Below are 13,432 nucleotides of genomic sequence, written 5' to 3'. Positions count from 1 at the left end.
CTCTGTCCTAATTAATTATGATTAATTCATTACTCAATTAATTCTTTTTAATCTAAATTAAGGCTTAATTAACCATTTTTAATTTATACTACTCACAATTAATTTTCAATTAACTTCTCATAAGGCTCTATACATTAGACTAAACTTATTAAGCTCGCCACTTAAGAATTTCTAAGTCTTCTAGGCATTCAATTTTTGATTCAAACACAATCTCCTAACAAATATCACACACTACACAAATCTCAACATATAATGTAATCAAAATTAAAAATTCCTACAATTAAGTGAATGCAAAAATGATATGCATGTCTTGGTTATCACAGTTTTACTAAGGAGAATTGAAGGGCCCATTTAATTCTACTGCCGAACATCAGCATTTGAGTCCCAATAGTCATGATTTTGTTAAAGGAATCGTTTTTGAGATTTGCACCTTTTTAAGACCGAACTTTACTTTAAAGAATTCAACAAATTTAGACAATCGTGGTGCCATTTTGTAACCCTACTGTGCCATGCAATGACTCCAAATATATTGTTGGGACAGTGAACAAAGAGGCAATCTCCATTTCAGATATGCTTGTTAGTTGTTGATTATGAATTTTCATTTTCTAGAGATGAATATTTCAACCGTAACATTTTCTCCAATCACACTAGGCACCAGCAGATGTACTTCAGCATTAACATGCTGTTATGGATTTATTTAGTGGTATGATCCTTCAGGAGTTGTGTGACGAACTATAGTCACACTAGACACCAGCAGATCTACTTCAGAAGTAACATGCTGTTATGGATGTATCGAGTGGTGAAAAGTTGGACAATAGTTTGTTGCCTTGTGGTAACTTGGGGTCACCCTGAAGTTGATTCCACAAATGATTCTCTTTCAATTACTAGAGTCGAGCTTGAATCAGGTGACTAAAGGAGAACAAGGGAGGTCCTCTCTTGGGTTGTCTTTCCCTTAGTGAAAAGGAGTTATGAAGGGCCTCTCGTAGTTCATGTCAATTTATTACATTTTATTATTATTTTTGCATTAGTAATTCCCTTTCCATTTTATTGATTTTTTGCCTTATTGGTAGCCATCCGAATGTGATTTATTTATTTTTTTTGCAAAGAATAAGAAAAAGAAGAATATTGAAAAGGTATAGATGTCTTTTTATAACTAGTGTTGAATAGCACTTCAGTCCAAAACCACATGAGGGGGTCTTTCGATATTTTTAAATGTGAGGGTGTTGAAAGTGCTCCGGAACCATACCACATGGGGTGTAGTGAATTTTCTTTTATCATATAATTTTGAGTTTTACCACCATACTACAAACAACATTTTATCATAAAGTTCTGAGTTTTGGCCATAAGACATCAGTTAAGGTAGCAGCTAGTGACCAATTTTTTGTTGGAAAATCCACTTGGGGTTTACGACTCCAATTTCATCTGTAGTCAATTTACTTGATTGGTCTAGACCATTTGCTTGTTTCAAAAGTGTTTAGGTCATGATAAATATACATTTTTGTATACGTTTTCCTCCTCCTTACTCTTTATCCCCTTTCTTAATAAATTTAGACCGTCACACCCCGGATTTCCCGAATCTGACCGACGAGGAATAATCATAAAGAATAAAAGAAAAGACAATATTAAACATAATCAAGGGATTCTCTCATAAATGTATATCTATATCTGTTACATGAGATTGTCCAATTACATACATTCTATATTCAACATCTACGTGGAGTGAATATACAGTATGTAAAGCAAAAGCAGTAATTAAAAACTATGTTACATGGACTCAAGTACGAGTATTGGGTGCGGGTGTGTATTCAAGCATCAAACCTGCATAAATTTAAATCTTAGGATCTTGGGGTTTGTATCCAAAATTGGATATGCGTACGAGAACACGTCATATGCACATATATATTGCATATTATATAATATTCTTGGATGGGATATTGTAAATTATGTAGAAATATACTAGAAATTAAATAGGATTCAGGAAAAATATGAAATTTCTGTATCTAATTCATGTGAGCCTAAAAATATTGCTTGACTAACAAATGTGAGTTTGTTCTTTTTCATGTATTGTCACAAATTAAAGGATCTGAGTATCTAAATTGGGTACAAGAGTCGAGCACATATCCCATACCCTTACTCATGTCATATCTGGTGGACACGGGTATCATGGGGGAAATAAAGAGTCCATGTAACATAGATTAAAAAGCTCTTAGGTGTACATCAAGTAAAAGGATTTAACCCTTACTAAAAAATGGCCCTCAGCCTACGGATCAAAAGAGCTCTCCTAGCTCATGCACATCCCAATGCCTCGCCTTAAGGTTGGGGCACGCCATCAACACTTGAAAAAGATTTCAGCCATGTAGGGTGAACATATAGTACATATACATAATCATGATGCTATAAATATGTATAAGATGCTCAAAATGTTTTGTTTAATTCAACATTTTCCATTACCATTAATTGTGTCCCAAGTTGCATTTTAATATCTTTCCTATACTATGACATGGAATTTTAATACACGTTACTATCACACCAACCTAATCTAATTTAGTTTTCTACATATGTGGAGTAACATACTATTATTGCGCTTATTGAATTTCTACACTTTCATAAAGGTCCATCCAAACCAGGAAAAAAGTAATATGCTAAGGGACGAACCTCGTTAGAGGATTCTCTTCTTAGGAGGTCGATCATTTGAATTGGAAGAAGGCAACGTAGATCCAATTGGACGTTAGCGCTTGGCGATTGTGGAGCGCGGGCAAGGTCTTCGTAGAGCGATTATCCTTTGCGGTTACGAGGTATGATGGTGCTGTGAAAAGTTTCGACGGGCCTCGCGGGAACCAGGTCGTCTGAAGTACTTGGGTCGTCTGATTGGTGGGCGTCGGAGTGGTGGTGTGGATTCGAAGAGAGGAGGATGGCAGGTCATTGGCTCAGATTGTGGCTACGACGGGTAGCAAACGTGAACAGATTTTTGTGCTAGAATCTAACTTTGAGGGTGGCTGGGAGGGGATTGCGTTAGTCATGGAGGGATTTGCTTTTGGGGATGGTTGGACCACACGACCGAAATGTCCCCCGAGTTTGTGTGTTTCTCAAGAGTGACTGTTGGCGCTTGACGGGGGGTGGAGTCGTGGGAGACGTTGTGGTTAAGGAAGGTACTGAAGGGGAGTGGTTTCAACAGTTGGACAGAGCAGTCGTAGGGAGGGTGGGGTTTCAGGGAGAAAACGGTTTGGACACTAGGGTTGTCACCGATTGGGTGCATCGCTGGTGGAAGTCGTCGGGTGAAGTAAAGGTTTTTCGAATTGGCGGTCAATTTTACCTATTTGTCTTTCGGTCGAGGCGAGAGGCGGAGGTGGTGGTGCGTCGGAGGTGGACAATTGCTCGTCACGACATGTTTCTCACCTGGTGGTCGCCAGATTCACTTTGTGCTGATGGAAGGGTATCGGTTTTGGTTCGAAGCAACTGGATACAGGTTTTGGGCCTCCCGATCCATCTTTGAGGCATTGAGATGTACTGAGCGATTGGAGATCGCTGCGGAGGCTTTATGGCAGTCGACGAGTCGATGGATTTGCTCAGCTGTGTTTGGCTGAAGGTTAGAGGCCTAATTAGTGGGATTCCATCTCAGATTTCAATTCAATGGCGTTCATGGTGTTACATGTTTCCTATCTGGTCGGAATTTGGGCCGATGGTGGTTTCTGCTCTGACGCCAGTTGCTACGTGGATTGAGAATCGACTGGGTTTGGTAGGTGCGAAATTAGGGCCACATAAGTGGCGGAAATGGTGGAGGCTAGCTGATTCTCAGAGATTGGGGGAACCATGGCGATCTCGCCCTAATTTTCAGCGATTAGGGGATAATAAGGGTGGTGGTCAACGGAGGTTTGGGTTTAAAGGGCAGGGGCTTTGTGTTTTTGCGAGACCACAGACCCGGAGGCAAATGGGCCAAGTGGGTCCACAGAAGAGGACTCTGGCCCAAATCGAGCCACATAGGGAGGTTGAGGCCATTGGGCATGTGGGCCTGTCTGTAGGGGGCCTAATAGGTGCTCTACATGATTCTACTAATGGGTCAAGGCTATAGTGATGGGCTGGGCATCAATTCAACTGAACCAAAATTGAAGCAGTCGGGTAAAATTTATGACTCGCCTATGACACGGGTTTTCGATCTTCTATGACGCAGTGTGGGCCCCAGTTTCCCCGAGGTGTCTTTGCCGACGGGTACGGAGCAACATTTGCTGGTGACGGAGCTCCAATCACCGACACATCGTGCTAGCCCCTCTATTCACGTGTCACACCTTGATTCTGAGCTTGGTTTGGGAGCGGACAACATAGGGTCGCGGTCACTATCGGCGCCTAATCAGTTGTTGGATCTGTAGATTGAAGCTTGCAGCGAGGAGGGGGAGAGGTTGGACCGTTTCGTTGACCCTGACTTTGGGCTGGGTTGTGGCGTTACAGGTGGTCGTTTGGCAGATGAGGGCGAAAATCTATCATTGGCTCTATGTCCGTTGGCAATGGAGACGGAGCCAGTTGTTGCAACTGGGTTTGAGACTATTAGCGAGACCATGGGGAATGGTTTTGAGGGAGAGGAATCGCTTGGTCCGGGAGAGGTGTCTGATTGGGTGCTGTCGCAAATTCAGGAGGTGAGTTGTTTGCTTGGGGTATCATTTGTTGGGCATGAGGACGAAGCAATGAAGTTGTTTTCGGCTATTGAGGCATCTTGGAGGGGGAGTGCTCCTTTGGGGAAACAGTTGCAGGTTGTTGGGCACAAAGGTAAGGGTGCTAAGGCGTTGAGGAATCTAGAGTGTACTGTTAATTATGATAGGCGCTCACAAGAAGGCGAGCGGACTGTGAGGAAGGACCATGCAAGCCAATCTTTGTTGCCATGCGTTTAAAAATTTTATCTGGGAATGTGCGTGGTTTGAATGATCGAGAGAAGAAGGGGATGTTGAAAGCCGTTTTGAGGAAGGCAAAAGCAGATGTTGTCTGTCTCCAGGAGACCAAAATGGTACATGTCGATAAAGAGGTGGTTAGAGAGGTGTGGGGGGGTCGTCATGTGGATTGGACATATTTATCGTCTGCTGGGGTGGCTGGGGGAGTTCTTGTATGTTGGGATCGGAGGGTGGTTGAAAAAGAAGAGGAGGTGGGTGAGTTTTCTATATCTTGTCTTTTTCGTTGTATTAGGGACGACTTTCGGTAGGTGTTTACGAGAGTTTATGGTCCGGTGAGGGGGTCCGAGCGGCCTTTCTTTTGGGAAGAGCTTCAGAGTATTGCTTTTCGGTGGTCGGCGCCTTGGTGTGTAGGAGGTGATTTTAATGTGGTGCGTCGGTCGGAGGAGAAATTGGGATTGAGTCCTTCAGTAGGCTCTATGCGGGCTTTTTCTTCGTTGATTGATGAGTTGGCATTGATTGATTTGCCGATGTAGGGAGGGAGCTTCGCTTGGTCTGGAGGCCAGGTGTTTTCTCGTCTTGATCGTTTTTTGATTTCTGGAGATTGGGAGGAGCACTTTTCTCAGGTAGCTCAGCAGCGTTCGGAGCGCCCTGTTTCAAATCATTGGCTGGTGTTGTTGGACAGTGGTGCGATTCGGAGTGGTCCGGTGCCATTCCGATTTGAGAATATCTGGTTGTAGTCAGAAGGTTTTGTGGATACAATTCGGTTGTGGTGGGATGGTTACTCCGTGATGGGAGATCCTAGTTGTCGGTTGGCTCATAAATTAAAGCTTCTTAAGTCTGATTTGCGGAGGTGGAACAATGAGGTTTTTGGTAGGTTGGAGACTCAAAAGACAAATATTTTGGCGGTGCTGCGTGGGTTAGATGAGAAGGAGCTTGAGGGTAGCTTGTTCGAGGAGGATTTGGCGGCCCGGGAAGGGGCAAGAAAGACTTTGGTCATGTGGCTCACATGGAGGAGGTTAGTTGCCGACAGAGATCCAGATGTTTGTGGCTGAAAGAAGGGGATCGAAATACAAAATTTTTTCATCATATGGCAAATGCTGATCGTCGGGTGAATCAGATTGGGGAGATGTGAGTCAATGGTGTGGTGTTATCGTTGGAGGAAGAGGTGAGGGATGGCATCGTGAGTTTCTATGAGTGCTTATTTCGAGGGAAAGGAGAGACTTGGAGGCCGAGGCTGGATGGTGTTCAGTTTGATGCTATTTCAGAGGCAGATATGTAGATGTTGGAACGGCCATTTTCAGGAAGAGGTTTTCGGGGCGTTGCAGAAGATGTCTGGGGACAAAGCGCCAGGGCCTGATGGTTATACTATGCTTTTCTTTCAGTTGTGTTGGGAAGTTGTGAAGACAGACGTGTTGGCTATGTTCGCTCAGTTTTATCAGATAGGGCAGTTTGAGAGGAGTCTTAATGCTACTTTCATAGCCTTAATTCCAAAAAAAGGAAGGGCGGAAGATATTACGGATTTTCGACCCATTAGTTTGTTAGGGAGTGTGTACACGCTTTTGGCAAAAGTCTTGGCTAACAGATTGTGAGGGGTTTTGGAGGGGGTGGCGTCAGAGTCCCAAAATGCCTTTGTAAGTGGTTGTCAGATTTTGGATGCTGTGTTGGTAGCTAATGAGTGTGTTGATTCGTGGATTCGACAGGGGTATCCAGGGTTTATTTGCAAGTTAGATATCGAAAAGGCGTATGATAATATGAATTGGAGGGTCTTGATGAATATGTTAAAAAGGATGGGGTTTGGGGTGGTGTGGAGGAGGTGGATTCTGTTTTGTATATCTACTGTTTGAATGTCTATCCTCCTGAATGGGATGCCAGCAAGTTTCTTCTTGATGTATGGAGGTTTGCGGCAGGGAGATCCTTTGTCTCCGTTATTGTTTATCTTGATTATGGAGGCTTTGGGCCGTTTGTTATCCAGGGCGGTTCAGAGAGGCTTGTTGACAGGCTTCGAGGTGGGAATGGCACAACATACTGGCTTGGTGGTATCTCATTTGTTTTATGCAGATGATGCCCTTATTTTTTGTGGAGCGGAGGAGACTCAGATTGGTTATTTGAGATGTGTTCTTTTATGCTTTGAGGCGGTTTTGGGGCTTCGAGTGAATTTGGGAAAATCCGAGATGATTAAGGTTGGTGTAGTTACCCCTGTATTGATTTTGGCTGCCATTTTGGGGTGCAAGGTGGCTGCATTGCCCACATCTTATTTGGGGTTACCTTTGGGTGCTTCATATAAGGTGAAAGGGGTGTGGGATGGGGTGGTGGGCAGGGTGCCGCGTCGTCTGGCCGACTGGAAGCGTCAATACCTTTCGAAAGGGGGGCGAGTGTCTTTGATAAAGAGTGCTCTCGAGCATACCGACTTATTTTATGTCTGTTTATGCCATCCCTGTATCTGTTGCTAAGCAATTAGAGAAGTTACAGGGGGATTTCTTACGGGGTGGTGGTTCTGAGTCTTTTCATTACCATTTAGTCACTTGGGATCAGATTTGTTCTCCTAAGATGATAGGGGGTTTGGGGATTCGGAGTTTGGTTTTGTTCAATTTGGCCCTTCTGGGGAAGTGGTTATGGCGGTTTGGGGTCGAAAGGGAGCGGTTGTGGAGGACAGTAGTGGAAGTTAAATATGGTTTGAGATGGGGGGGATTGGAGTACTGGGGAGGTTACACAGTTGCATGGACGGAGTTTATGGAAAGGTATTTGTTTGGGCCGGGAGGAGTTTTTGAAAAGGGTTAGTTTTAAGGTTGGAATGGGGGATTGAGTTCGGTTTTGGAGGGATAGGTGGTGTAATGAGATGGTTTTGGAGGTAATGTTCCCGTTGATTTTTCGCGGGATGTGCAGGATTGCAAGGTGGACCAGTTGTTGGATTTGTTGGGCTTTTTGTATGGGCTCTAGTTTTGGGGGGGTTGGGGAGGATTCTTTGAGATGGGATGGGTCCAAGTCCAAAGGGGTATTTTCTGTGTCTTCTTTTTACCATTCGCTTTCGGGAAGGGATGGGATGCCATTCCCATGGAAGACTGTTTGGGTCGTGGGTTGTCCGTCCAAAGTTACTTTTTTTGGCTGGACAGCAGTTTTGGGGCGTATTCTGACGATTGATAATTTGGTTCGTCGCAGGCATATTTTAGTAAACTAGTGTAACGTGTTGTCGGGATGCGGAAATGGTGGATCACTTGCTGATTTGCTGTCCGGTTGCATCTCGTCTTTGGATGGTTATTGTTGCTATCTTCGATTTGGCTGGGTTTTAACCTGGGACAGTGCGGATGGTGTTACATAGTTAGGCTGGGGGAAGGGTTGGGAAGCGTCATCGGAAGGCTTGGAAATTGGCTAGTCATTGTCTATTGTGGCTCGTTTGGTTGGAGCGTAATAGGCGAGTATTTTTGGGGGAGATGCGTTCGATGGCATGGTTGGAGAGGCGTTTGTTCATTGTGTTGCATAGTTGGTTATCATTACCAGTGGACCCGGAAATTTTGACCTTTGTTGATTTTGTCAAGGAGTTGATTTAGTTGTTTTTTGCTATTTAGTGCTGTTTTGTTTATATTTGCTGTTAGTTGGTAGGTTTAATATTGCATTCTTTGCATCGGCTTGATGCTTTTAATAAAGTCTGCTTATTTATCAAAAAAAAAAAAAAAAATCTTCTCGAGTACATGTATCTGCTAAGCGCCACCTAATCTAGTGCACTATTTGAAGCTACATTCTGCCAGTCAGTGACCATCGCCAAATGTCACCTAAACCCACCAAATTTATTGGTTGCTACCCGGAAGGACCTGACACCTACACCGTGCAGGTTTTTGGTCTTTTACCATGGACTATCAAGCCAAATTAATCTCAATCTCATCTATACATGACCCGGATTCACCACTAGCAACCAATTAAAACCATGATGTTTTAATGTAACCAATGCAACAATGCAATGTTCAATTCTCGTAAAATGTGCTCCGTGCACTTCCGTTCAACAATGGGGTTTCATTCTCTTAAAATCAACAATTCAATAATATCAAAAGTGTGGGTTTTCAACATCCTATTATATTAATATCAACAACAATTCAATTCCCAACAATGGCCTAACAATTGTCTCTAACAAAAAAAGAATTTGAAATTATATTCATAAATTCCCAATTTCGATATGCATCTCAAATTTTAGTTTGACACCATAAAATTTAACATAACATCACCAATTTCGATATTTCAATACTAATTTCTCAATTTATGAAATCTCAACAGTTACAATTTTAAGTACCCACATGCAATTTTGTATTGTGAAAATAGATAGATAACAAAAATATATAGAATCATTCAATCAATTCGATCAATCGAACTTCTCATGCTATTTTCCCAAAAATCAACAACTCAAATGCTTTGTATAAAATTACCACAAATATATCCATAAACCCATATTGAGCTAGTGAAATAGAATCCTACCTCTTGCAGAGGAGGAGAAGACAACTCTCAAAACGATGACTGAAATGACTTTTGGCTCGGATGAAATCGAAGCTCTCGTCAAGCTCTACAATGTTAAAGTTATAATCTCGGAGAGACTTTCACTCTAAAATTCTCAATCTCGAGTTTGAATGATAGAGTTATGGTAGAGAGAGAGAGAGAGTAAATGAGGGAAGAGGCAGCTGGATCAGAAATATCAAAAAAGGGGTCCCAAAATACTAGGTTGATGTGCAGCCACGTCTCCTGTCCCAGGCACTGGCCGCTCGTGCAGCGCCTGGTCCAACCCTCACTGCATCTCGGTAGCTCGTGCTGCCAATATCTGGGTAGGTTTGGTTTTAAATGTGTTTCTACGCCTCCGTTGTTCATTCTTACGCTTGAAACAAAATTTATTCAAGGCAATATGAACTAAACATCCATGATATCAATTCAACCAACTAAACAACAATATAATCCATCAATTCATAAGCCCGAAAGTGTGTTGGGGCATCCGTACCCATGGGTTCAAGTCCGGTTTTAGACCCAGGACTCTACATAGACCGTAACCAGTCTGCATGAAAAGAATTATTATTCAATTTGATCTGCTTGCTACTTTGTATGATAACCTAGGCAGTTTGTGTTCAGTTTGGCTTTAGGCACTGTATGGGTTGCCTCCCTTAAGTACTTTGCTCATATGGCTACTCATTCAAGTTTCCTGATTAAATTTGGCATCAGGATTTGGTTGCAAGTTTGGATGTATGCTCAGACTGTTGCAGGTATACTAGTGCTTCTAGATATAGTGGGCCATGGCATATCTAGGCCATGATCAGGTCAAGGTATCAAGTGAAATGCAGTGTTAACCATATTAGCAGATTCAAGCTAGTTATTATTGTAGGCTGAAGCTATATTTTAGAAAATTAAATCAATTCCATACTGGCTCCTAAATTAGAGAAATGTTATGGTAAAACTTCATTTGGAAGGGAAAAATCTATCCTGTGTTGCATGCTATTGCCTATGAAGTGCAGACACAGACATGGACATGGGACACGATTATTTCAAAAAAATGAGGATATGGACACGGCAGGAGACATGGCAAATTATTATTATTTTTATTATATATTTTTGCTATGTAGATTAACGTTAGGTTACCAAATAATCAAAATTAATAAAAACTAACATTAATTTAATATATTAAGCAAATTAATAGATTATCCATATTTGAACATGTGTGTCCCCTGCGAAAAAAATAAAATAAAATTAAAGGTACACTCCATTTGGCGTGTACCTGCCGTCTCCTCAGCGTGTCCCTTAAAAAAAAAATAATAATAATAAAATTAAAGGGAAACGCCATTTGGTGTGTCCCCTACGTGTCCCTACTGTGCCCCCTGTGTCCAGCACCACTACGGCGGCTATTTTGAAGTGTCCGTGCTTCAGCATTGCTTTTTCTTTTTCATTGAGAAAGATATTTTGTACATGGTTGGGTGGAACACACTTCTAGTAATATATTTCTCATGCACAGAACATGATATTGTATTGGAGTTTGGAAATTCTTATATAAAAGAAGATTCTGTTCCAATCTGAACTGTTCTTTGATCCCCAAAAGAACTAATTCTTAAATCTGCCGTTAAGATTCAGCCTGTGCTCAGCATGAACTACTTTTTGGGTGCCCAAGTCTTGAGCCTAGCTAAGGCCATGTAGAGTTCAGGGTTGTCTAGTCTGCCTTGGATCATGCCAGCCCATATTCCATCTTTAGATTCAGATTACATGGTTGCTCAATTTTAGTTTTTGTGGCTCAGCATTTGTAAATTATCTTTTTCAAGGCACCAACTGGTTCTGATTTGATTAGAAGTCTATTTCAGGGAAAGGAAGAATACACTAGATGCCTGTTCCTCGCCATCTCGTATTTATGTTTTTGTATGATGCATGTTATCTGTTTAGAACAACATTTGTGTCAATTTTATAAAGCTCTTATGCCAGTTTTATGATGGCAAACCTTGATTTTGTCGCCTTTTGCAGTTTACAGGATTTATACATCTATTATTTTTCATGGTTCTCTGCTACATGTTCTATTCAATATGATGGCTTTGGTTCCTTTGGGCTCTGAGCTGGAGAGAGTTATGGGCTCCGTCCGCTTGTTGTACATGATAATCCTATTGGCTAGTAGCAATGCCATATTTCATCTTCTTATTGCGTTGTTGGTATCTTTTAATCCCTTTCACCCTATTCAGTATATCATGAATGAGTGTGCAATAGGCTTCTCAGGAATCTTATTCTCTATGATCGTTATAGAGACAAGTTTAAGTGGAGTCCAATATAGAAGGTTTGTTTTCCTAACACTGAAATTTTGATTTATGTGATTACAGTTATTTCTCTCTCTCTCTCTCTCTCTCTCTCTCTCTCTCTCTGTACATATAAAACCTGTCAATTTCTCCATCCACCTTCTTGTGCACATGCATTGACACTGGTTCCTTGAGGAATCTACTGCTTATTGAAACCATTGTAGTTTGCTTTCAACTATCTGTATGCACTTCGTAACTTCTTATATTATATGGGGGTTTACTGATTGATGTCTTATTTGTCTGCAGTGTGTTTGGACTATTTAATGTGCCTGCTAAATGGTAAATGATGTAACAATCTTGGTGATGTAATTTGATTTCTTATTTCTTTTCATCTGTTAGAATATCTCCACCATCTCCAATGTGACTTTCAATGACACTGTCAGGTATGCATGGATCTTACTGGTAGTTTTCCAGCTTCTCATGACAAATGTCTCTTTACTTGGCCACCTTTGTGGAATTTTGTCTGGATTTGCATGTATGTTTCTCCATTCCTTTCCAAGATCTAGTACTAGCTTTCCAACTCTGTATACATATTTCCCTGGCTACTGTGATCTTTTAGGAAGTGATTTGACATACTTAATTCTTTCTGTTATCAGATACGTATGGGTTATTCAATTTTCTACTACCTGGATCATCCTTCTATTCTTCCATTGAATCCTCCTCATGGCTTGTAAGTAATCTTCGAATAATGTTCTTTTTTGATTGATTGAGTTGCCCTCTTTCTTCTTCGTGCAATTTTCAGCTTTTTTATTTTATAAATTTGTATGCATTTCTTATCTTTGGATATAGATAAAAATATGTGATGTGCCTTGCCGTTGACCTTACCTTTTTGTGATTGTTGAGGCACGCACTAGCATTTGTGACAATTTGCTGTGATTTTTCCTATGCGGTTTCTTTTGCCAGAATAATAATGCAATTTTCAGTCTGTTAAGTGCCATGGAAAGTGAACTGCAGTTGACCAAAAACAATAAAATAAAAAATGAACTGCTTCTTTTTGTTTTACATCACATATGGAGGTGCAAAGTTTATCTCTTTGAGTGGAATCATAAATTGTGCGATTGGAAAATTTGACATTAATAATTCTGGGATGATCTGTTATTGTAAATATTAGTAAATATTCCTGTGAATATATTTTACATATGGAATGGTTCAAATGCTACTGGAAAGGTTCATTTTCTAGAAGGTGCGTTGAGATGTAATCAATGGACCTACCTAGTTGTTTTAGTGATAAATGTCATATTTATAACAAATTGTACTTAGTAATGGCCCTTTATGAGTTCTTTAGTGAAGTTAGATGTTATAAAAGACAACTGTTATACAATTACGTAAATTGGGTGAATTTTTTTTAATAAATTGTAATAGATGGAATTATGTAGTTGAAATTTTTAGGGTAAATTACAAATACACCTTCTGAGGTTTGCTTAAAATACGAATTGCCCCCTGTGGGTTTGAAAAATTGCAAATACCTTATTGTCAGAATTTTTTATTTGAAAAAGTGAAATTTACCTAAACAATAATAGAATTATTTGAATTATTAATTGAAATAAAATTTTAATATTATTAAAAACTGTCAATTAACTTTATGATTTATTAACAAAAGGACTTATTTGTTATAAAATTAGAAACCTTAGGGGCATAATGTAATTTCTAGAACCACAAGGGGTAATTTGTAATTTAAGTAAACCTCAGAAGGTGTGTTTGTAGTTTACCCAAATTTTTAATAAAGTGGGCGAAAAAAGTTTAATAAATTGTATAGATGAA

The 13,432-nt window shown here is 40.6% G+C and overlaps 1 protein-coding gene across 4 annotated transcripts in view; it reads left to right on the top strand.

The window, feature by feature from the left end:
* Nucleotides 1-13,432, top strand: part of RBL15 (RHOMBOID-like protein 15) — a 99,892-nt gene that overhangs the window by 50,051 nt on the left and 36,409 nt on the right. For all 4 annotated transcript variants that reach the window (XM_082892076.1, XM_082892075.1, XM_082892078.1 and 1 more), the window contains exons 3-6: nucleotides 11,349-11,652; nucleotides 11,918-11,950; nucleotides 12,055-12,146; nucleotides 12,268-12,341. In XM_082892076.1, the coding sequence (XP_082748202.1) occupies nucleotides 11,349-11,652; nucleotides 11,918-11,950; nucleotides 12,055-12,146; nucleotides 12,268-12,341 (503 nt within the window). The remainder of the gene's footprint in view (nucleotides 1-11,348; nucleotides 11,653-11,917; nucleotides 11,951-12,054; nucleotides 12,147-12,267; nucleotides 12,342-13,432) is intronic.

Source organism: Camellia sinensis, chromosome 10, assembly GCF_055761805.1.
Source record: "Camellia sinensis isolate YWXY chromosome 10, ASM5576180v1, whole genome shotgun sequence".
Classification (NCBI taxonomy): Eukaryota; Viridiplantae; Streptophyta; class Magnoliopsida; order Ericales; family Theaceae; genus Camellia; species Camellia sinensis.
The sequence above is the reverse complement of the archived record's forward strand: the minus strand, read 5'-3'. Positions and strand labels throughout refer to the sequence as shown.